Here is a 25,588-nt window from a genome sequence, read left to right on the forward strand (position 1 = left end):
GGGTCCCTGCAGTTGCTTTGCCTGGCTAAAAGACTAACCCTAAGTTGTCAGGGTCATCTGTTCTTTAAGAGAGGGAGCTGCAGGCACTGGCAGGAGGGCACAGGCAGGCTGCCCACATGTTGGTGCAGGGCCGTGTGTGCTGTGTGCCTGCTGCTCCGGGATCACAGGGCACACATGCCTCTTCTGAGAGTTCACAAAGCTGCTCTTGGACAGGAATGGGTGCTGCTGCCTTTTCCAAAACTGTGCAGGCAAAGCAGATATTATCAGGGCTGGCCCTGGGGCATAAAATAGAAAGATCAAAGGAAGTGGCAGCAGCACACAGAGGCTCTTCAAAGCCTGAGTAAGGGAGGATTGATAGAGAAAAGGAGAATGCTCTTGCTGATGTAATCACAGCCTGTGAGACAGGTTGGGTTTTTTTTTTTTTTTCTTAATTTAAACAAAGGCACAAAGACAGTCCTTGTTTGTTTAGAGAGGTGAAGCATGTGCCACAGAGATAGAGCAGGGATACCTCACTATATAGAAGGTTTTCATGAAGAGTGTGGAGCTCAAACATTTTGAAGTGTCTGTAAAGTTGCAGTTTTTCTCATTTTACTTTGCACAACTTCTGCATGTGGTATTCTTTCACTTGTGGTGTCCATGTGGAATGAAGTAGGAAAATGGCAAAGGAAGGAATGCTTGTTTTCAGGCTGCAGTCCTTATTAAAATGGAAGCTTATTTTGTTTTCTTTGAAAATGCCAGTTAAAAATTTCTGGGATTTGTATGAAAAGAAGTTAAGCACAGGCAAGGTGGAGTTGCAGGGGAAGTGATAAACCAGATCCATTGTCAAGAAGCACAGGCTTGTTCAGGCACAGGCTGTGAATTGGAAAGAAACAGTTGTTCTCCCCCTTTATCTGTGGAAAGAGGGAAGAAGAGGTGGGACTTTTCTGGAACAGATGTGCAGGGGTGGAGGGAGTTTTCAACCTTCTCTGTTACAGACCTCACTTTATATGCTACAGCTGCAGAAGTGTTTCTGAACCTTCATTTTGCTTATAAAAGTCCCACCTTTATAATTCAAAGGGAACCTTGTGAAATTATGACCTAGAGGATGGTAGTCCAGCTTTTCCACCCAAAAATGTGCCTGTATGGTGCATGGCAAATAACCCAAGCTAGCACAGTCTGATACCCAAAAGTTACATGAAGACATGACTCAAAGCCTGAATGAGTGACTACTACCTGAAAAGCTGTGTATATCAATTAATATAATTACATTGACTTTACAGATGTTTGGAGCTCAGGCAGGACAAGCTCTTCTGCTGAGATGGTGAGCAAAGCCTGCATGCATCTCCTGGTACAGACTGGAGGTCCATGGGAGGGAGAGCCTGTCCCTCTCTAAGTCTTTGGGAAGCTCTGAACTCCAAAACCTAAACTCAGCTTCACCATTTTGCATTGTTTCACTTATTGATTGTTTTAGAAGAAAGACTTAATGGGATTATCTCAGTCCCAAAATGTTTTCCAGGATGCCAGAGATCAAAGTGGTTATTTCTGCTGGCAAAATCTACAGCTTTCCTTCCCCTGTAGGTCTGAGACCATTTGCAGTGCAGTTCAGATTAGTACACGAAATTGTGGTTCTCCGAAGTTTGAAAATCTGTCATGAGGGAAAGATGACTGCCTATATTAACTTTAATGCTTTCTTCTTGGGTCAAAGCTACATTTATAGTCTGCTGAATCAGTTTATTACCTTAACAAGGCAAGCAATAAGGTCCCTGCTGAAAAAGGGATTCATCCTCTTTGTTGTGGAATATGTGGGATGATACTGGCATTCTTTTGTTGCCTCGTGGAAATTTCTAAATTTTGCTGGTCAGCATCAAAACTTTTTCTCTTCACCCTCCTGCATGTCTCTTCTGCAATGCTGCTTCTACAGATGTGTGTGATTTGATACTTGACACTAATAGAAAGTGCTTCAATACACTTAAAATACTCTGATTTTGGTTTTTACTTAGCAAACCTTCAGGCACCAGGAAATTTGCACATCTTACAGAGCTTTGAGATGGGCTCTGACATGTACTTGTGTTAGTGCTGCAGGCACTTTCCCCTCACCATACACAGAGGCTAGAGGAAAATTCTGGGATGGGAATCCTAGCAGTTACCATGGCTTTCTGCTTTAAAATACATTCTTTTAGGAAATCCCACCCAGATGTGTGAAGGACAGACTGTTCCAGTCTGTAGAGGACAGTTTATAAAGCAGGGGTTTCTCTGCCCATAGAACAGGGAAAATTGATGGGTTCTGCCGTCAGTATGGCATCCCCATTCTTTGCTTCTAGTGAGGAACAGAATGAAAAAAAGGAGGTTTTAGCTGATTTCCTGTATGCTCTGCTGAGTTTGTGCAGCCCCTTCTGCCAGCAGTTATCTGTGGCCTTTGGATTCATGCAGCCAAGTGAATTAACACAACTGCCATGCTGAGTTAACCAAAAAGGTTCCTCTGCTCCAGTGACTCTGGCAGAAACCAGTAGCAGATATTTGTGAAGGAATGTAAGATTAGAGCAAGCATATGGTGAGAATTCTGCAGTACATGCTTCCAGGCTCTGCCAGCTTAGGCCTTCCCATAAGGATCAAGTTCTGCAGGAGAGCCCTTGATGGGTTTTTCTTTCATATTTTTTTCCAGTCCATTACTTCATGTGTTGTCTAAATTTGAGAGCACACAGGGAAGATCTGTTTTGGTTTTGGGGTTCATGCACAAAGTGACATTGTACTTTATTTTTGAAGAGCAGTGGAGTGCATGTTGTGCATGAGGTGTAGAACAGCAGTTTTATTGGCATGTCTGACAGGTACCAACTTAAATTTCTCACTCACAGGATTGGAGGGAAGACAACTAAATCTCCAGAATTTTTCTCATTCTCTTACTGTTCAGTGTGAATTTTTTTTTTTTGAGCTGCAGGGGAAAAAAACGTTGCCAGGAAGTAATTGTTCTTTCTGTCTCTTCCTAATTCTGTGCAGCAGCTGCCTTGTCTTTAGCTGCTATTAATGGTCAGAGCTTTGTGAACAAAGGAGCGTCAGGCTGATGTAACTTCTTCCTCTGTTAGACATTCCCTCTGAAGCCATCTTTTGTCTTGATGGCCCTATTGTAACCATTCATATACTGATGAATGAACAGGAAGCTGATGATGATAGTGAGCAGATGAGTTTGATCATGAACAGGTTTTACTCAGACTCCAGCCTGAGGGAGTATATATGAGTATATATAGGAACAGAGCTGTAGCACTGTCAGCTACAATGTCTGATTTGTTCATTCAGATTTTCTTTTGTGTAAAAAACCAGAAAAGGTTATTAATCTAGGAGGAAATGTGCTAACTTTTTATAGAGAACAGACAGAATTACTGTATTTATACCTGTAATACTGTTGTACTACAGGTATAAATACAGTAATTCTGTCTGTGGCCTGGTCATATAAAGAAGTTTACTTGAATGGCTGTATTTTTGGGGAGACTGTGATTTCTTGAACTGGAATAACTGTTTCAAGACTGATGTAAATACTTTGCTGTACTGTTAGCTACCTGAAAGAGGCTGCATGTTGTGTGACAGTCAATGAAGCATTCTAACCATGGCTTTTCCAGCACAGATGTTCTTCTCATGTGGCCTTTGGTGATTGTGATATATATTGGCTTTCTATAGATAGATAAGCTATTCTCAAAATGCCTCATGGAATGGACTCTCTTAAAAATGAAGACCAGTTCAGTGTTATTTAAATACTATTAGAGGCTCCCTAGCAGTGGAGAGCAAAGATGTGGCTGTTCTTTTCACAATGCCTAGCCTTTCCTGTTTGTTTTCATGATTAGGCAGAGATTTCATTGACTTTATTTTTATTTTTGTGTCTTCACATTTTCTGTGTTCCCATTGTTTATATCTGGTTGAATGTGACTTTTATGGACCTTGGTTCAAGGGATTCTCCCAAGTCACAGCTGTATGTACAGCAGGTTATCAGTGCTGATCTTGGTTAATTGTAATACAAGCTGGAGGAATGCACCAGGAAGAACAGAGAAGCATCACAAAAAGCTTCTCAAAATTTTGGCTAAGATTTCTTTTCCTTTTTAAGAATAAAGTGTATTCTGAAAACCTTATCCTTACACTAAAAATTTCATGGGATGTTGCAATTGGTAGGAAAGGTAAGAGAGCAAAGCAGAAGACTTGGTGAGCACCATTGCGCTCCAAGAGCTTGAATGCTGCAAATAAAAGTGCAGTGCATCATAAAAGTGGAAGGGGAGAGTGGATAATCTAGCAGGTAAATCACAAGTTATGGATCATCTGAGTCCTGTAACGGTGTGACATTCATTGAAAGAGACCTGAATTTTACCAGTTTGGAAAAGAGGCTGTTGACAAGAGACTTGGAGTAGTAGAGTCTGATGTCAAGACAGTAAGGAAGGAACAATAATTGGTTGTTCCTTGCAATTTGATAATCAGAGCATTCTCAGTGAAATTCACAAAACAGCTTTACTGTAAAGCAAAAAAAGTACATTTTAAAAACAGTAGGTTGTGTTTCTTGCTGTAGGATGGTGTAAAAGCCATAAGTATGTGTGTCATTCCAAAGGAATTAGGTAAAAACATGGAACATAGATGATTTGCTTACTTAAACACAGTATTTTGGGTGAAATATCAGTTCTGGAGGTCTTAATCATGGATAGCCATAATGAAGAGGCTGTGTCTAAAGCATAATCATTCTGTATTTTTTCTGCTTTTCATATTCTTTGAATTTCTGCAGTTAGCAACTGTTGGGGATAGGTTACTGTGCTGGTTGGGTTTTTGGTCACACCCTGCATGGCTGCTTTTGACTTGCCCAACATTGCACAGGAATCCTGTGGCAGAGGAAGCAATCCCATCTGTTGGGAAGCATTCAGCTGCCTTAACCACAACACTGTATTTTCTTTTCTCATAGTATCTTACCTCATTCCCTGCCCTGTCCAAACTTCCTGACATGTGAGGGGAATGTCCTGCAGCCAGCACTCATTCAGCCCTCGCTGCTGTGTTTTTGGAGTGCATTTACAGCATTAATTTCCCAATCAGTGAGGCATACCTCAGTGTTGGGGTGTGCCAGCAGGAGAGACACAGCACTACACCCAAGCCAATGGGCTTGACTGGATTTATTGGCATGGGTTGTATGAGGGCTGGAGGAGCTGGATGAGAAAAATGGGGGCAGCATGGGGTGGGAGTGAAGTGGTGAAGGGCTGGTCAAAAAGAGAGGAGAATTGAGGCAATAGATTAGTGACCGTATGAAGGAGGAATCATCTGGAAAAGGAGGAAGAACTTTTGATGTATCCTGAAATACAGCACAAGCATCTGAAATTTAAGGTTGAACTGGGCTCATGATTTTAATTATTTCAATTATAGTAAAAATCTGTCTTTAGAAACTTCTGATTTTTTCCATCCATACATAGGTTGCTGTAATATGATAAGTATATACATTAATATTTCTCAGAAAAAGCTGAGAAAACCTGTTTTGGTTCACTGTTCTGTAAAACAGATCACCTTTTGTAGATTTTTATTCAAAGTGGAATTTAAGTTTGCTCTTGTAATAAACCTCTTGTAATGAAAAGGGAGTGCATTAGGTCTCCAGAATTCCAGAAACTTCCATTATTGTTCATGTGACTTTAAATAACATTAATTGAATCCACCAGGCACCAAGTTCCTGCAAGTCCCTTTGATAAATGAAAAAAAGCAAAGAAGTGATAATTACTTGAGTGCAGAATAGTTCTGATTCTGGTTCAGGATGCCAAGGCAGGGGCTGTGAGCAGGGAGTGAAACTGGCCATCAAGTCAGCTTTTGATCTGCATGAATTGTGCACTGGACTGAGTTGTGGAGCCTGTGTTACATTTGTGTTGCTTATTTCCTGTGCAAAACAAAACAAATTAGGCCTGAAAGAGGGAGGATGGATTTCACAGCGTGTGAAATGTTTGCAGAGACTAGTTCAGCGACGTGCTACGTTAGAATTAAGCATAGCTTTTTATTTTCAAGTCCTTCTCTCTAGTACAGAGCATTCTTCAGTGGTGACTCAGGGTAGAGCTAATCTCACTCAAAATGGTTGCCAGTTGCCACTTGGAACAATAGGAGCGAAGCCACAGGCTGCCATCAGGTGGTAGTTTTTAAGAAAGGCGTTTTTTCCCCAGTGGATTTGAGTGCTTTCTGTCTGCTAACACGAAAGATTGCAATGTGCACGGAATTCTTGTAATGGAAAGTGTTGAAACAGTGCATTACTCATTGCTTTGCCTGAAATGGAGAACCCAGTGCAGCAGGTATTTTTCTTTTATGGAAAAACCCCAATATTTTGTTTTCAGGAACAACTCTTGGCACTTGATTTACATACTGGCCTGAACTTCTTTTAAAATAGTCAGTTCCTCTCTGGGCATCTCACCTTCCAGTGAGGAGGTTGTGTTCTCTTGTTACATCCTGTTCTAGAGCCTCATCTTGTGTAGCCACAGAAGGGACTTTGGCTTCACCTTATTTCCACAGGATATAGGTCAGAGAGATTGTGCTGATTTGAGCTGACAAAGAAGGGCATTAGCAAGGTGTGATGTTTGGATTTTGCCTGATTTTGCGGAGCATGAATGGTGCTGTGGAAGTAATTTCTTGAGAACTTGATGCTGGAGAAAGAGGACACACTTTGGAAGCAAACAGTACCAATTTGGAGACCTCTGCTTTCCCTTTTGGGTCCTTTCCTTCTAAAAGTTACCTAGCACATTAAAATGTTCTCACATGGGCAGAAGCCATAAGTTGAGTACAAATCCATTGAAGTAATGTAGGTTATCAGATGAAGGGAAGTTCAAAAGATAAGTTTTGGAGAGGAAAGCTTGGAGCGCAAAGTGGGAAACAGGGATATGAGAAGGCATGTGACAGCTGGAGTTGGAAACAGAACTTCTGTAAACTTTACTGGTTTGTGTGTTGGTCCAGAATGGCTTATAAAACATAAAGAATCTGACCAAAAGGCAAACTTTGAGAAACAATTTAAGATGAACACTACCTTCAGATTGTAAACTGTCACAAGGATTTTCTTGGAACATCATTTGGTTGTTGCAGTGTAAGCTGCAGTTAAATGTAGAGATCTGGAGAGTGCTTGGTAATTTATGACAAAATTCAGCACAAGAATATGATGGTTATCCTCAAGTCAGCTATTTATAAATTTAGAAATCTTGAAGGTTAAAGCTGCACAGATATCTGTGCAAACGTAAGAGGTAAGAGGAGGTGTCCTAAATAGTCTAACTAATAGCAGCATAATAAAGAAGTAATGAAGTCCCATAATACCCATAGCTGATTCCAATATTTTTCTTCTTCTGATGTCTGGAGAGAGATGTGTGGAGGGATTTGCAGGAGACTGGGTCAGAACTGGTTTTATGGCAGAGGAATGAGGAAAGACTGAACAGAGCATGCACTACAGGTACTTTGATATCAAGACAGAGGAATAAATACAATTCCTTAGAAATAATGCAGTGTGGGAGGGAGAGTGTGGAGAAGAAGAGTGGGTGCTGGAAAGTCTGGTCTGGGCAGTGAGAGCAGGCACAGCTGGAATCCCACCTCTGCTGGGGCTGTGCCTCAGGGTGCGCTGTGAGCTCTGGGAGCTGGGAAATCCTTATTCTAGCACTGAGCTGAGATGGGGGTTTGTTTGCCTCCATCACATCACTCTGAAAGACACAAAATCAGTGTTCTAGGTTAGGCTGTTCAATTTTCATCATGTTCAAAAACTTTAAAGAGCATCTTGTGCAGCAGAGGCTGTAGGGACTTTTCTATTGGCCAGAGATCATGAGGTTCATAGAATCTCAAAAGAGTGTGTATGTAAATATTCAAAAATCAGTTCCCATACTAAACTGAGTAACAGAGTTGATCTTTAGGCTGTGAACTATTACATTTCAGCCTTGAGAAAACTTATTTTTTAGCTGACTAAAGCTGACTGTATCTCTCTTTTCCTTCCCTAATGGTACTTCCAGACTGATTGCAGTCAAGAGTAGCGATCAAGAATTTTCCAAATATTAAAACCTTTCTTGCTGTCAGCTTTTTTTGTACTGCAACCCAGAGGTTTTGTTTAAACCATGTAGCTTTGGTGCCATTTGAATTAGCACTCAGGCTGCCACTGTGCTGACAGCAACTGAAACTTCATGCTCCAAAACACACGCTCAAGAATTGTGTCTGTTCATCCTTAGCAGATGCCAGCTGCTCCCCTTCTTTGTCTGTTTTGGGGAAGATACTGGCCATGATGTGGGAGGTAAATATAATGAAATTATTTCTATCCTACCATTACTTGATAATTCAACAACTGTGTTTTTAAGCTCTGTCAGCTAATTAAGACACGTAAGAGAAAATTAGAATAAAGTGCTGGTTCTATCAGGGAAAATTTAGTTTTCTAAAATAGAACTACAATGTTAAAATTTTAATTATTTCTTGAATTTTTAATTTTTTTGTTTATAATAGAGCAATTTTGATTCCTCTTTGCATTCAGATTTTAATTCATCTGTTAGATTTCACTGCTTGCATTTACAGCTACTTTTCCTGTATTTGAGGGCTAGGGACTTAATTTTACATTTGGTCATCATGTGCATATTTAATAATAATGCCTCAAAAAGTTATGAGAATTCTTAAAAGCAAAGTCTGGGATTGCTCTTATATTGGCTTCTAATTTTTATGCAAATATTGCAGGTAGCTAGGAGTCTGTTATTTGTTATTTCACAGTTTCTCCTAGAAAAAATAGCACATATTTTGTTAGGTTGTATTTGCAGGCACTATTTATTGTGTGACTGCCTCCCAGGCTCCAACTGTGAAGATGTATTTATGTTTTCTGTGAGCAGTAATGAAATTACAGCTGGCTATGCATTATCTGCTGGACCTTTTCCATCCCTCTTCTAAGCATAGTCACTGAGACAAAATTTTAATTTTGAACTGAGTAGAAAATTGATCCTTGCTGCTGCCTTGTGCCTAGTGCAGCATGTTTTACACTACGTATCTTGATGAGTTTAAACAGCAGTTCAAGTATCTGGAGCGCAAAAATGGGTGGAGAGAAGGATTAAAATATCCTAACCCTTCTCTTTTGTGCTTCCCCTGCAGCAAAGTGCAAAGCTGCCCACTTTACCCTGCCAGCTCCAGCTTTATCCTCCATCTCTGAATTTCCCTGCAGCCCCAGGGGAAGCTGCACCTCTGTGGCTCTCCCACAGCTGCTGGACTTTGATGAGGACATGCCTTCGCTCTTTCCACTGGCCTCCCTTGGCAACCAGCCCTTTGAAGATGACCTCTTGCTGTTTGCCTGTTGTCTCTCTTGTGTTGGATTATAGATGAGAGGTTGGCGTGAGGGGAAGGGGGATGGAATGGAGTGTTGTGCATTTTAAGCCTCATTTCTTTCTGTATTCTCACCTTTTTTTTTTTTTTTTCCCTCTCTGTGGCTTTTACCTCTCTATATAGATAAAATATTGTCATGCATATGGAAAATGGTTTCTGGCAGAAATACAGAGTTCCTGCTTGGTATGTGTATACAGGACAAAGGAAGTTTGATTAGTATTGTGGTAAGGACTTTATGTTCTTCTGTAACAATCTACTCACATTGGTCCCCTTCCCCCATCACTCTTTAAGTGCAATATTGTTCTTAGTTATAGTGCAGCCTTTCTCTGTGTAAATCTTCTCTGTCCCTCTTCCCCCTCTCACCCCAGTGAATGCTTCCTCTTGGGGACAGGACAGTAGAATCACCTTGTTAATGAAGGCTGTGGTGTGAGATGGCAAGGGATGCTCTAGAGCTCTGTGCCTGGTCACATTTTCCATGGACACTACTTCTGGAAATCCAAACAATGAGACTTTGCTAAATACTGAGAATATCCTTCATGAGAGTCTCATAGGGGCAGTAGCTGTAGGGGAAGAAGTTTGGTATTATAGGGGATCAAGCATCCAATTTTCACTATGGTGAAAGGTGAACAAGTGAGGTTATTTAGGACAGAGCATTGTAAGTAACAGTGTTTACACACTTTTACAAATTTCACCATCTCCTTTTTCAAATTTTCTCAATGATGAAATTAATCTTCATCAAAGTGTGGCAAGGGCAGCAGAGTGGTAGTTGACATTGTGGAATATTGATGAATAAAGGCAGGACTAATTTATGTTTGAGGGATGTGGAATATTGATGAATAAAGGCAGGAGTACTATATGTTTGAGGGTATTTTACAGCCAACATGCAGAAAATAATCTGGATGTACCTGTGTATGCAGCTGGAATGCCTCAGTGCAGCATTCCACCCAAAATTAGAAGGAGAGGCTGTGGGGGGATCTGTGATCTGCAGATGTAATTAGTATATCCTTATACTGCTGTGTAATTGGATCTTCACTTTCTAACCCAAATGATGCCACAGAAATAATTTGTGTTATTTTTAACTCCTCTTTCTCTCCTTCCCTACCCTTCTCTAACTAGCTCTCTAGCAAAGCTCCCCACAAGCTCTCTGAATGCAAGCAAACCAGCTCTGCTTGTTGGTAGCTTATTGCAAAATACACAAAATAATATCTTCTCTTGTCAGAGGTCACCTCTTACTACATCCAGGACTGCCTGGAAAGCCAGGATCGAGACCAGTTCAGGTGTCAGGAAAATGAACTGCAGTGAGTTTGGATGTCTGAAATCAGTGTGCACCTGCAAAGAACAGTCACTGCTGGTCTGGAGTCTCACAGAACTGTGAAATTTTGGGTCAGCATCAGATTTGCCAATCTGTTAAACTTACTTGCTAAAATACAATTGACATATAAATGGTTTTGAGACTTTTCAGAGCTGTGTGATTTTGTAAAATGAAATCCTACTTTTTCTGGTATATGCACGTGTGTGTGTTGTCTTCTGATTCCCTCCTAAAAGTCTTGGAATTTTCATCCCAGCCAAACTTCCTAAATGTGCATCTTGTGTGCTTTTGGCAAGGGAATGCAAAGGGAAATTTCTTTTAGGGTTCCTTATATGAACAGCTTCTGTCAGCTGGGTTTGGTAGCTTGTTTGTTTGGGGTTTAGTGTTTTGTTTGGTTTTGTTGTTGTTTGTTTGGGTTCTGTTGTTGTTGAATAGTTGTATTCATTCTTTCTGGGACCCAAACACTCCCTAAGGTTGAACAAATCCCATTATGTTGTACAGTCTTTGTCAGATTGTTTTCATACTTCCTACTAGATTTTCTGCTAGAAAACTTAGTTGCAAAGTGTTGGTAACTCCCTATCAGGCCTTTAACTAAAGCCAAGGAGATTATATGGCAGTGACCTAATATTTTCAGTTATAAGTCTTGGCTTGAGTGCTGTGGGACAAATGCAGTTTTTACTGAGATGTGAGATTTTCCTGCTTTTCCCAGCCAGTTATGATTATGTCTAAAGTTTTGGTAATTAGTGTGTTTTGGGGTCTGTCTTGTTTGTTATAGAGCCAGAAATTCTTTTGTTTTACCATGTAGCTACTGGCCTTCTGCTGCTGAAAGTAATTTATGAAGGTATCATTTTATTCCAGATTTTCTCTCTAGTTTCTCCCATCCTTAGTGACATTATGCCTTCACTTTTTGTCAGCATCTTTCCACTAATTTAAAGTGGTTGGGGGGGAAACCACTATTGTAAATATGACTTGGCTCTCCTTTGGTCTGTCAATACTATGGTAGGAGAACTCAGTGTAATCAAAGCACTTAAATTTCTGAGAGAAGAAATTCAAATTGTGTGTAGTATGTGCATCTTTTCATGGGAGTTCTGCTTTTTGAGATGCTTTAAAGGAAGGATACACCAGTTTTCTGTTTGAATGGACCAGGAGCTTCCTTTGCAGTGTTTGGAATAATTAGTGTCCAGCTGCCTTGTTGCAATAGATTGCTCAGCTGCAAAGCTTGGGCAGTACAATCCCTGCTTGTGCAGCAAATCTGGTGCAAATGTGCTGAGTTCAGGTTTGTAAACATGTGTTACTGTGCACATATTGTGGGTATCTGTGGTGTCTCTGAGCTGGGACAGTCCTAGCAGGAGATGCCTGGCAATATCTTGCAGGCAGTTCTCCTCCTCTCCTGAGGGATTTGAAGCTGGACCATGGCACAGGTGAATTGAGTTTGCTGATGAACTAGATCAGTGCTAAGATCTGGTTCCCTAGTTAACAAAACCTCATTTGGCTGCTCTTCAAAACTGACTGCTCCTTTTCACAGGATCTGGTGGGTTTTGTGAAGCACTGACCAGTCTGCACTGTAGAATTTGCCTGGCCTCTCCTGCATGGTGGATGTGTTCAACTGAGTATCTCTGGTTTTACATTCAATTACAGCAGACTGGATTTCTCATCATCCCTTTTGGCATGCTTCCTGGAGTAAGTGGACTGTGAGAGGATTTCAGGAATGCCTGATGCTCTTGCTGTAGAAAAAGTTGAGTGGAAGCCACTTGTGGGTTCAGTGCTGACCACTGCCTTGGACAGCATGGTCACAACTGATAGCCAAGAAAAGCGCCCTGCTGAAATGCCCAGGTCCTATCATGTTACATTTTGTGGCAGTTTGGTTTTTTTGCAGGATGTACTTCTTTAAAACAGAAAAAAATATGCCTGAAAGGGAAAAGAAACCATATTTTAATGGAGTTTTCTACTTGTGCTGGGGAATAAACATTCTTCTCTGCATGGCAAAGCTGCAGAGGGATGGGGAAATGCTTCTGGCTTTCACCTTTTCCAAAAAAGCTGCTGTGTTCCAGCTGCAGCCAGCATAAAAAGCCCTCATGTTTTATCATGAGGCTGCAGAAACAATAGCAATGCCTAACTTTTCTTAAAAGAAACACTATTCTTTAGTTCTTAAAAAATTCCTCCCCCTATTTGTACAGTTTTGGATTGCTTATGTGGAATGGCACATTCTACTGAAGCCTTTTTCAAACAGCAGTGACACAGTGGAGTTAAGGCTTTATCCTTTTCTTTCTGGTGGAGTCTTAGTAATGCTGGGTTGGAATATTGCAGTCAAGAACCTTAAATCAGGCTTTGGTAACAGCTTGCTGTGCCAATACAGAAGAGTAAGTGGAGATAGGTTTCCTAGATCTGTCTTCTTGGATTTTGCAGATAAGTGTGTCATTCTTTACCTGGCATCAGAGGTCTTCCCCCAGTCTCCATGACCTGTGAAAAATAATAGAGCTTGATGTTGCAATTACAGCAGCCAGCTGTAATTGGATATTTGGAGGCATCCTCTGATTCCTTGGACACCTTATGCCAGGTTTGCATGGGTGATTCCTAACTCCATCCTCCTTACAGCTGTGGGTTGTTTGCTTTGTTACTGCTTTGTGCCAACCCCATTCAATAGCAGACATTTATTGTTTGCAATTCTTCCTGCTGTTAATATACTTGTTAGTCTTGACATCTCTTGCAAGTTTGGGCTCCTAATGGTTTCCTAATTCTTTGCATCTCCAAGGAATATTTCTGTATTTGTGAGTGTGCCCCTTGTTCCCTACGTCTATTTCATCCAACTTCTGGAGAGTCTAGGACCAAAATACTGGATTGTCTCTGAATCAGACACTCTGCATCCTCTAGTACTTTATGGTGAATGAAGTTATTTGCTCAAAATCTGTTTGGTGACTTACTGCATTTTGGATAAAGCATGTACACTGAGTCCAATTTTTGTGTTTAATAAATCTGGTTTGACAGGGGAGCTGATTACTACAGAACTCCCAGCAGAGGTGTACTAATGGTTTTTGTGCTTCCTGTAACACACATTGTTTGGTTGCCTTAATTTCACTTGAGCCTTGTTACACTTTAGACTTTAGATCCTTCCTTTAGAAGAAGCTTCCCTGGGAAAGGGAATTGGAGGAAGGAAAGAAGACCAAGAGCTTGGAAGTGCTGGCAGGACACTGAGGAGCTGGGTAACCAAAAGTGTCTGAAGTCTGAACTGAGTTACCAGGCTCTGCTCCCATACACCTGGGCTAAGCCAGGAAAGGAATCTCTTCCTTTCAGCTACCAGGGGCTACACCTGGTTTAGGAGAAAGCTTTCTCTGATGATGGAGTTCCTATTCAGGTTGAGTTGTTTTTTATGTTTCTTTTTGAGCACTGCAAAACCTCATAAATTTTATTTCAAAAGCCTGTCTAGTGAAGGAATGTGAATTCATGTGGACAGAGATGAATCCATGCCAAGTGCATTCCAGGTGGGAAAGCTATATGGAGTGTCTGTTGTTTCAGGCTGTACAGCAATAAAGAGTTTAAGTCTGCACAAAAAGGCTGAATAGTCCTGCTCCTTTTTAGAGGCTGTGCACTGTAGTGTTTTGAATTTGCTTTTTACTGATAATTTTCTACCTCACAGAAAATAATTAGTTTTATTGTTGCCATTGTAGGTTGTCCATCATCTCTTTTGTTTTGTGTGTTTAAAGTAAAAGATATCTGTGATGGAGAAACACCCTGGATCCTCCCTGGGCCTGATAGATATTTTCATTTAGCGTTACTTTTTGTGTTCTGTGATTCAGTGGTTAATTCACTTGTGTTGTGACAGGAAACCATGAGAACATGGCATACACTTGCACTGGATGAGTCCTGTCACCATCAGCCCCAGTGAATGGTGTTTCATTCCATGTGGGCACCTAATCAGAAGTAACAGCAGTGTTTCAGGCTCGAATTCTTAAATTCACATGCTCTTGTTGCACTTTTAGTTGATATCTTTGGTTTGGGAAATTACAGTATATTTTATCTGTCATGATCTACAGAGATCACTACAATGTAAGCTTGTGGTATCCAAGCAGAATCTACCAACTGCTTGTGGCTTGGAGGGCTGGAGTGCTTTTCTGGACAGAGAGTTTTCTGTCATTGAAGCCCATGTCTTATTTGCCTTGGTGCTGATTCTGGGGTTTTTCTCAGTCTTTAATACATGTTTGTAAAAGGAAGAGAGGAAGCTCTTTCAGGTTTATACTGATTTCCAGGGACAAAACTGCAGAGTGTGCTTGGTGAGTCTGATCCAGAGGGTCATTCACACTTGGAAGCTGGTACAGAATAACAGTATTCCTGAGGAAAGTGGCAATGGAAAGAATTTTCTGTTCTTTTGGCCTTCTACCTTCTTTAGTCCTTTTTCTCTGGACTGAAGTGGGTAGAGCTGTTATTTATTCTGTGGTTGGGGAAAAAAAGACCAAAGCTTTTCTATACACGAGACAGTGTGTAGAAAGTTCTCCTGAGCTGTTCATACAGCATTTTGTAATACTATAATGCCTTATCCTGGCAGACATAAAAAAAGGGCAAAAGGCTGAAAGTTCTCTTTTAATCATCAGGACTTTTTAGGTGATAGAGTTACAGAGCAAAGTATTCTTGATCTGTTGGTTTAATGTTTGTCTGCCCTGTAACACTAACCCCCATAAAATTGCTGCAGCTCTTTATAAAGTTATTTTAGACCTTCTGCAATGTATACAGATTTTGTAACCTTGGATAAAAGCAGGTTTCAGTTTTACCCTTTCAGGCATGTGCAGAGTGCCCCAGCATATTTCAGTGATTTTGAACTAGAAACTTCTTAGATATGGGTTATGGTTTCAAAGCTCAATTGATATACCCTATGTCAAGGGAATTACATCAAGGAAATGGTTCTCTGTTTCTTTAGATGCTTAATATTGATTAAAGCTTTGTGTTTGCTTAAAGGATCCCATGGACTCTTTGGGGGGTTGATTATGTTGGTGTATCTGCCCTGGCAGTTTAGGAGAGAGCACTCTGCCTGACTCCATCCTCTGTTTTTATGTCTGTGCTGAAGAGTTTATCCATCAGATACTGAGTTTATGGAGTGGTTCAGCTTCCAGTGATAGTACTTCCTCCAAGCTTTTTGCACTAAGTTAAATTGTTCATCCATGTGGGATGGTAGACAGCTCAGCAGTGTGACATAGTAACTAATTTAGGAAAAAAAGAAAAGGAGAAAGGTTAAATTAAGAGCCTACCTAGTACAGTGTGGCTTGTTTTTTTTTTTTCTTGGAGTGTTTTGGTGAATCTTGAAAAATAACAAGTGGTAGGAAAATCCCTGTATTGTGTCAGCTCACTGTCATGTTTCCCATATTTTACAGTAATCACCCAAGTTATTCAGAAAGTTAGGGCCCCACAAGATAATATAAATAGCACTCCATCTATTGTATCACTTGCAAAATGGAAGTCAGGGTACAAGACATGGGAGAAAAGGAGAAAAGGACAAAACGACAAGCTGGTGATGCAGAAGTGATGGTAGGATTAGGGGCCATTACATGGTGCTACTTTGCATGGATTAGTGAGGGGTATATATATGTAAATTATTGAGCACTATAATCTCCTCCTATTATAATCAGCTACCAGAAAGCAGAGTTGTCATAGTGTTGGTATCAGTTCGTGGTTTTCTTCAGCTAGTTTGATAAAGTTGGGATTTAAGGAAAGACACTAAACTGGATGAAGTACAGACTTGTTTTGCACAGACCTCTGGATATATGTTAAAGCCTGGGAAACAGGCAAGGGTCTGTGAAACATCCAAGGAAAAAGAGAACAAGGAGAAGACAGTATACAGTATAAGAAGTGAGATATGTGACACTCTAGTTTATACACAAAGATATTATCCTAAGGAAGGACAGCAAATTTGGGAAAGAAAAACGATGTGTAGGAAACTCCTTGCCATAATAAAATCAGAGTAACTGCTGTAATTAGAGTAACTACACCAAGTGTTGGAAGGAGGAGGAACAGATTAAATATTTGAAATTAAAACAAAGACATATTGTTGCCTAGAGTAAGAAACACAAATGTCTGAAAGGAGACTGAAGTTTCTCACTTCATGATAGCCTTACCCCCCACATCATTTGGGTTCAGAAAACAATAGAGAATGCTTCACAATGGTTAGGAAGTTCCTTGTATCTTACTTTGGCTTACATGACAGGCTTGTTTCAAAGGATGACAGCCTTTTAATACTGTGCAATTATTTAAAAAAAAAAAAAGGTGATAATGGCTCTGAAACATGGGGTCTGGATCTTAATGATGTGTAAAGCTTTTATAAGGGACTCTGCCAAGCAGTTTGTATTATTTCTGTCAGTTTGCAAGGAAAGGTGGTTTGCAATGCCTTGGGGGGGCTCTGTAGTTAAGAATTTTATATCTGAGCAAAGGACTTAGGCTAACAATTAAATGTGATTTTTAGATGATTTTTTATAAGCAAGATGACAGCTTACATAAATTTGCAAAGATTTTGCACTCATGGCATGCTTCAGAAACATTCTGAATTCTTCATATATGCAACCTTACCTTTCAGTTTTTCTGGTGTATGTTAACTTAAAACAAATATACTTTAATCTGTTATTTATTATTATTTTTATTTTTGATGTCTGTATGGTTTTGAATTCTAATGATTGGCTAAAAGTTTCTTTTTGATTCTGTTTCAGATGCATCCACTTGGACTGTGTAATAGCAATGATGAGGAAGACCTGTATGAATATGGCTGGGTAGGAGTGGTGAAATTGGAACAGCCAGAGTTGGAGCCTAAGCCATGCCTCACTGTCTTAGGAAAGGTAAGGGGATAGTTTGGGTCTGCATGTAAATGTTTCTTGGAAGGATTAGCTCCTTTCTGAGAAATATCAGCAAGAAATAAACCCATAGAAAATCCCCTTTCTCCACAAAATATTCCTGTTTTGCCTGTTTTCACTCTAGGTACTTCAGGGAAAGATGCTGTCCTAATTCAGCTGATAGAGATGGTGATGGGAAGCTGAGCATTCCCTTTTTGAGTTCTCTAGAAACCTAAGAAAGATGAAAGCAAAAAATGGCTTTTTAGCAGAATCAGTATTGGAGTAGAAAGGGTGAACTGCAGCTGTGATTCTTACTTGGTCAAAGCAGTCAAAATGAAATCATCTTCCTGGTTTTCCTTAGGCACAATTTTCTGAGAATACATACATTCATTTCCTCTTTTTGGGGAAAGAGAAGCTTTCTAACCTAGAGAGATTTATTCACTTTAATCTCAGGATAGGTACCTCTAATAACAAGTGAATTTTATTGTACTGGTGAAAAAAATAAAAATTTTCATCATCCTGGAATCTTGCTATGGAATGGGGCCTCTGGAATCTTAATTTAAGTGCAAAACTTTTCTCTTTGTTTTATGGGGTGAAGTCACTAATATGCCATTACTGATATGTTAAAAAAAGAAAGCAGAAAGGTGACCTTCTTTTGTTTATGCCTTAGAATTTTTGAGTATTGATGTTATTATATGTTGGCATTTGAAGTCTAGAGGGTTTGAAAGTGTGTGAAAGAGCATAGGCCACAAATTCTACCAGTAACTGAGTAGTTGAAAACAACTGCATTACAGGGATTCATGCTAAAATCCAGCTGCCTGAATTTGGTAGGATTGTGTTGGTGACTTCAGGTTAGCAGTGGATCAAGCAGAAAATAAAACTGCAGGTTGACATTTCTTTTGTGTAAAACTTGACTCTGTACATTTATAAACAAAACTTCTAAAAACTTCACCTTTCCAAGGAAATGGGAAGCCGTCTTCTTGTCTAAAAGTTGCTGCAGGTTTAACTTGTGGTACATGGGGAAAACATCTCTTTAAGAAGTGGATTCCCTTTCTATTGAAGTCAGCATAGTACAGCTTTTTTTCTAACTTGGAAAACTGTTTCACAGAAATTCTAGGTGTTGCTTTTTGTTCTTAGAAAGATAATCTGAGGATGAGGTCTTGTAAGGATGGGAGTTAGAGAAGATTCAGTCCTGAAAGATGCATACTGATCCATAAGCAAACTCCAGGAGTAAGCTGAATCTTGAGGCAAGGAAAGTCTGGTCAGTCCCATCTGTCAGGCTCTTGAAAATTAGGTGATGAAATAGATGTGCAAAATGGATAAGGAAAGTTAAAACATAGATACCCTGCACAAAAAAAAAGGTTAAAATTCTATACCTGGCCCACTGCTTTGTGCCCAAATCCCACCAGTCCTCTGTACTCTCCATGTCCCCAAAGCCACACCCATCTCCAGGGTAAGTTCAGCTCAGTATTTGCTGATGTTTGCTTCCTAAGGCTTGGCCTGCTGAGCAGCAGACTCTGGCTTTGCTTCAGGAGCTCTGTAGCATCTGCTTTGATGCATAATGATGGTGATGTGACATAGGGTGTGTCCAGAGAATTAGGGCAGAGAGTTCCAAATGTGTCAGTTTATGTGTAGCAATTTCAACAGGTGAGAAAAGTCTGGCCAAGGTTCTAGTCAATACTGCACTGCATTTCATTGTTCTGGATTTTTTTCTACTTATTCTTCTCTTCCTGAAATATTTGTTCCCTATTTCATGCTCTCTGCTGTAGTTTCTCCTCTCCATCTATTGCTAGCAACCCTTCTGCTCAGTTCTCACTCTGCTCAAGCTATGTCCTCATTTAAAAGGACTCTCAGAATTCCTGGAATATTGCTGAGTGTAGATAGCATCAGCAGGAGCATCAGCCCTGAGTTTCTCTCAGGTCTATCAGTTAAGTCACCCTGGTTATCTTGGCAGAGAGAATAAGTTGTGCTGTGATTGTCTGGGTCTCTGAAAAGTTCAGTTTCCATGCAGTTTGGTACACAAATTGCTATGTGAGCATTCAGTGTGGCCTGTAAACTATTTTGCCTGGGTAAATATCAAACCTGCTGCATGTGTATGTGTGTCTTCTTCTGGTTATTTTTAGGATTTGGCAGCTGACTTAAAAGAAAGTGTGAAAGGGAAAGGAATGGGGAGAGGGAGAGGAGAGGAAGGGAGGGAGGGAGAGGAGAAAAAAGAGAAGGAAAAGGAAAAAGGAAAGGAGTAGGGGAAGTAAAAGAAGGGAAAATGGGGGAGGGCTGGTCTTGAACAGGGAAAGGAATTGGATTTTTTTCATATAGAAAAGGAGGAGGAAATCCAGAAGTGCAAACCTACAGTTTGTTCCTCATTAAGTTTGATTTAACTTGCCCCCAAGGTAGGGCATCATAGAGGTGATATTGTTGAAAGTTTGGAATATGGTGAAGCAGAATGTAGACTAGTTAAAAGCTGAAGAGGTAAATTGCATGGCACATGAATCTGCTAAGAAGTTTTGTATGGCTTTATTCTTACTGTTGGTTTTGGTTGTCAGGGGCTTTTTTCATTTAGGGGCGGTGGTTTTGTTTGGTTTTTTTAAAGTAAAACTTTGGCCTGTGTTTTTAGAAGTTCTGTTCTAGTTGTTTATCCACAGGGAGCTATACAGAATTTAATGTGTCCATTTTCATATTGATTTTGTAATTTTCATATTGATTTGTAATTAATATTGATTTTGATATTGCTCATCCTTCTTAGTCATTGCTTGTATGATGTAATGGAAATGAAAGTGTTGAAAATATGTCTCTGCTGTTAGGAGTGCCTGTGGAAACTGGGCCTTGGTTGAGGCAAGGAGTGTGTGTGGCAGCTGTGTTTTACCATTACCTTTGATCACAGTGCAGCCCTGTTTGAGGCCATGCTGCATGCAGGCAAAGCAAAGGCCTGGGTTTTACTGATCTTATGAGCTCCTGAATAGGGCTAGAAGGGGAATGACAGAGGAAGAAGAAAGCTTTTGGAAATGAAAAGGAAACCCCGTGAACCCGAGCAGCATTATTGGCTGGATTTGCCTACCAGGGAGCCGCTCAGTTTCTGCCAGGCTAATTTTGCTTCAGCTTCTCTCCCCCACACCCCCAGCCCCACCTCCCCCTCTCTCCTCCTTTCAGACTTTTTTTGTTTTTGAGGCATGGCTGTAGTAACTTGGTTCTCAGGCTGGGAACCCACTGAGCTGTTGCCATGGTCACTGGGAAGCTCTTGGTGCCATGTGCTTCAAAGGGAACCTTTCCCCTCCTGGAATTCCTGCCTTCCCTCTGCTCACAGCACAATGAGGCTCCTTCACTGCTCCAGCAGTGGCCCTATGCTGGAGGAAGGGAGAAGCAGGGTTGCCTGCAATACTGATTGCCTGCAGCAGCATCCTGGCAGGGCTGGCCAGTTGGAGCTGGGTGTTCTTTTGGGTCCCCTCCAGCCCAGACCACTCTGGGATTCTGTGATCCACTGCACCTGCACGTGTCCTGCACTCTCCAATATGCAGACTCCTGTTCTTCCCCCACTCCAGTAATTTTCAAAGCAAATTACATCTGTCAAGACAGTGAAATACAATTCAGCAATACCATTGTTTTTTATTTCAGTGCAGGATAGTGAGAATATGTTGAAGATTAGTTTTTAAAAGTAGCACTTCTTCCCTTTCTGCAGGATTTGAAGTCCACAAGAAGGGATTTCATTCTTCTTTCTCTCGCAGGGACTGCTCTTCTCTGTATCAATAGGATATATGTATTTGAGGATGTGCATCTGAGTATAACCTAACAAAGACAGGATGTCCCTGCTACTACAGCTTCCTGTTTTCTTCAGATGAAAGAGATCTCTAATATGAGGAAATTCCTGGCAGTTCTTCCAATATCCATTCACTTCTAAGAGCTTATTTACAAAAATTTACACAAATATTAACTACAAGAATCTCTTGTTTTACCATGCCATCATTATTATTATTATACTAGTTAGGCTGGGGCAAAAATCATCATAACTTGAAAATGCACTTAACAGTTGAACTGTGATCCCTAACCTTTTGTCTAACAACTTAGTTTAAATGTAAAAATTCCTATAAGGTAATCAAATAAGAATTTATGGGGCTGTGTTGGTAGTTTAGTTCCTGAATAAAGAGAGATCTGTTCTAAGACTTGAGAAACAAGAAGGCCTGTGAGGAGTCCATTTTAATCTTTTTCTTTCAGAGTTAATAAAACTAATAAAAAAGGCAAATTAAACAAAAGCAACTTACACCTTTATATTAATAGCCTAAATTAAGCAATCAGTTATATGCTCAGGTTGGTTGCTGACAGTATAAATATACTTTTTGTTTCTTTGTAATTAATAGTTTTATATACAGTTTGGATAATTTCCTGTAGAAATGGATATTGAATTTAGGCAAATGCTCTTCTATGCTAAACTTGTTCAGAAATTAGGACTGAACTATGCCATAGATTAAGATCTAAAATTAATGAGACATGCCTAAAACCATTGGTCAATGTTTCCACAACTTTACTTGTTCAGATACTTTCAACTGGTAGTGACAGCTGCAGTAAGGTACCCTGTGCTGAGTCCTTGCTGCATGTAGGAAATATTGTCACTTTAGGAAAACTTCTCTCCATTGAAGTAGTTGATATCCTTTTTATGGTTTCTGTTCCACAATTTGGAGGCCATTTCTACCTTCTGTTTGTTAGCCTGTGCTTCTTCTGTGCAAACAGCATCCAAAAAGAATTTGTAATTCTTTTTCAGGCAGTAGCCTCAAAAATTAATGGCCAAATCTCATCAATCTGCATGAAAAGTAATAGTATGAGTGATTTTTAAGCTGGTTGGTTTATTTATTTCACCTGAAGGTTTGTGCTGACAGTGTAGAGTCCAGTGGAGGTAGGAACAAGAGGAGATAGGGTCTACGTTTTGTGATGGCTGTGTGGGCATAAATGTGTCAGACTACAGACTGAGGAAGGTTTTTTGGCAGTATAAACTTAATATTGGTTGTTTTGAACTCCCAGACATTCTGTGTTAAGAAGGAAGTTGTTATGAAGCAGAAGAAAGCTTTTTCAATGAGACCAGACTCCTTTGGCTGTGGACCAGCTGTCAGATCTATATTGCAATGTCAAGCATGCCAGAACCCTGATCAAAACAAAACCTATTGTTTTTGTCAACCCCATTGTTCTGTAATGAAAAAGGAATATGAGTTTTAATGGGGAAAAATAGCATCCTGGCTAGTGTTAAGGATTCAGACCTTCTGAATCAGTCATGTTCTTTAAGAGTCTTCATTTACTTCACATTAAATTTTTTAATTTCCAAGGTTTGTTGTCTTAGCACTACCTAAAATTAGGGATTAATGTGAAAAAACATGGTATATATAATTGTAATCCCTGCCATGTTTGTGTTTGTCTTTACTGTGTTCTAAAGAATGTATTGAGAAAATTATAATTTTCCCAAAGCACCAAAGAACATCATAAGTACTGTAATATTATAATGATTGTTTCTTGTTATTCCCCACTTCAGCATCATTCATAATCTCCAGGACAAGTGAAATGTTAAAATGCATTTTGAAAAACCATAACACATATTTTAAAATGATATCTGAAGTGATACTGTTATTTGTGAAGTAGTTTTGATGTCATTTATGTTTTGACATTAATTTTTCTTACTTCACCAGTGCTGGCAGTGTGATCAGACCTCTGCACCATATAGACACAGTGATTGCTAGAGTTCTAACAAAACTCCAGCATAGATGAGATCAGAAGAGGGATAATACATGGTTTTTCTGGAAGGAGATGGCTTTTCTTAATGGCACACAGAAAAAGACAAGAAGAAGAAAAAAAAATGAGCTTTTTTTGCCAAAAGCTCAGCGTATTTCTGCTTCCCATCTCCTTGCCTGTTCACCCCCCACAGGCCATACTCCAGCAACAAGGCTATTTTAACAGATGAAGAAGGGGGTTTGAATGGGAAAGAAAAAAGGAAGAAAGGCTGCATCTAAGAGTGTTAGAGCATGTGGCCACTGCATGAAACAGCAGTGTCATCATTAGAACTGAATTCTTGAGTTTATAAGTACCTTTCTCACGTATCCCCTCTTTAAATCCTCTCCTTCCATCTCTGCTTTCCACTGTAATTTCTGCAGTCCCTTTGAGGAGAGAAGGGAGAGATTGAGCACAGGAAACAGAACTGACAGGCAAGCCAGCTGAAATGTGGGGAGAGGAAAGGTTTGTGCATGGATTGTATGGTGAAAGATGCAGAAGGAAAGAAAAGAACTGGATCAAAGCCAAAGAGGAGAGAGCTCAAAGGAAGGGCCAAACAAGGGCTGAATCAGGTTATGCAGTTCAGAAGAAGTAGCTCTGTCAGGTTTTCATTCATGGCTAGTGCTGAGCTCTTTCCATTGGTGCCAGCAATCTGCTACTGTATTATTTGACTAACTTTCTTTCCATGTTGCCTGCACAGTTAGGAAAAGCATCAGCTATTCATGAACAAAGCCCTCTCTCGTGTTTCTCCCTCTGGGCACTCCTGAGATTTGCCATTGTTGGATTGATTACTTTAAATAAAAGTCCACTTTTAGAGTTGAGTCCTTAGCAGTCCCCAGCACCATCTTCACTCCTTTCTAACCAACTGTGGAGCACAGCTGCCTCTCCCTTAAGCTAAAGAAGCAGCTGTTGTTGCATTACATGTGTTACTGGAGTTCAGCTCAGTCAGACCTCCCAGTGAAACTAATGGAAGTCAAAGGGCTGAGTAAAGACTGAGGCACAATTATTTAAGGCATGCTGTACTTACAAATCATCATCACAATAATATATAAATGCTTCATGTCTTTTAACTTTCTGGACCCTCATTATTTTATGTGCCTTGGAAGCCTTTCAAACACTGAGAGTTGTTTTTGTTTTACATGCAGAATCTACCTATTTGTCTAACAGGAGAAATAGAAAAGTGAGAGAGCAAGTAAGTGCTGCTGTGTTGCAGTATAGAAATGAGTACAAAAGAAGCCTGGCAAGCAGAATCAGATAAATGGACCAGAAAGTGAAGAAAATAAGGAGCAGATATGGAGGCAGGGAATGGAATTATTTAGGACTTCACAGATGAGTGACATGCCTAATTTTGGTGCACTAGGAGACAGAAGGCTTTGAAAGAAATTGGAGAACTTCGGAATGTAACCAGAGCTGCATCAGAGGGACTCCAATATTCAGAATAAAAATTGGGCAGATACAACTGACAGTGGTAAAAAGCTGGATCCTGAAAAATCACAGACATAAAGTGGGAATGTTTTGTAATGATTTTCACAAGACTGAAAGGAAGGAAAGAGAAAAAAAAATTACACAAATTGTGCTTCATATCCTACTGCTTTGAGATAATTTGCCAGAACATGTTTTTCTGCTCTAAACTTTTTATCTTTTTGATGACCAGGTGATATCTAGAGGTGCGGTTTTGGATAACATGATGATTTAACATTTGTACTGAGTTCAAGGAAATGACTCCAAATGAAACAAGTGATCATACTGTGAACACAAAATGAGGAGGAAGTGCTTTTTAGTCAGAGTAGGGAGTACTGACTGAGCTACTTAAAATTCTAGTAGGTTAGGTTTTGAACATTTGAGTTGGACATATTTGTGACATGAATTAGGTTGTACAGATTAATTATACATTATTAGTATTTGCATTGCTGTGGCCTTAGAACTGTTCAGTAGGGATATAAAACTCTCATAGAGACTACTAAAAATATCACAAGAATGTATGTATTCTAGTGCAATCATTTCTCCATTCTTGGCCCACTGTTGGTTTGTTCAATTGGTAAGCCAAGAGAACAGATATGTAATTTTTCAAAATGCTCAAATAACTTGGTTCCTTTGGGATAGGAAGATGGACCTTAGCCCTGAGGATGCAAATAGTGAGCTTTTAAATGGATATGGGGGGGAGGAAGCATTTGCAAAGAGCACAGAATCCATAGATTGAGGTCCATGGATGGTGTTGAAACTCCCAGAGGGTCGCTTCAGCTGAGTGTAAGGGTCTAATGAGCCAGTCTGACTGTTTATGGGCTGTGGTTAACCTCTTGCAAGTTAGGATTTCCTGTCGCCAGCAATGAGCTGTGACCGCCAGCACCACAGTGTTAATGATGAGGTAGGGGCTGATGAATGGCTGGACTCCAGACAGCAGCCTTCACTGGCAAAGAATCAAGTGGCTAGAGGGAGAAAAACATTG

The 25,588-nt window shown here is 40.1% G+C and overlaps 1 protein-coding gene across 5 annotated transcripts in view; it reads left to right on the forward strand.

Annotated features, from left to right (window-relative positions):
- Positions 1-25,588, forward strand: part of ZNRF3 (zinc and ring finger 3) — a 66,344-nt gene that overhangs the window by 18,106 nt on the left and 22,650 nt on the right. For all 5 annotated transcript variants that reach the window (XM_064726935.1, XM_064726934.1, XM_064726937.1 and 2 more), the window contains exon 2: positions 17,281-17,406. In XM_064726935.1, the coding sequence (XP_064583005.1) occupies positions 17,281-17,406 (126 nt within the window). The remainder of the gene's footprint in view (positions 1-17,280; positions 17,407-25,588) is intronic.

This window comes from Zonotrichia leucophrys, chromosome 15 (genome assembly GCF_028769735.1).
Source record: "Zonotrichia leucophrys gambelii isolate GWCS_2022_RI chromosome 15, RI_Zleu_2.0, whole genome shotgun sequence".
In the NCBI taxonomy this organism is placed as follows: Eukaryota; Metazoa; Chordata; class Aves; order Passeriformes; family Passerellidae; genus Zonotrichia; species Zonotrichia leucophrys.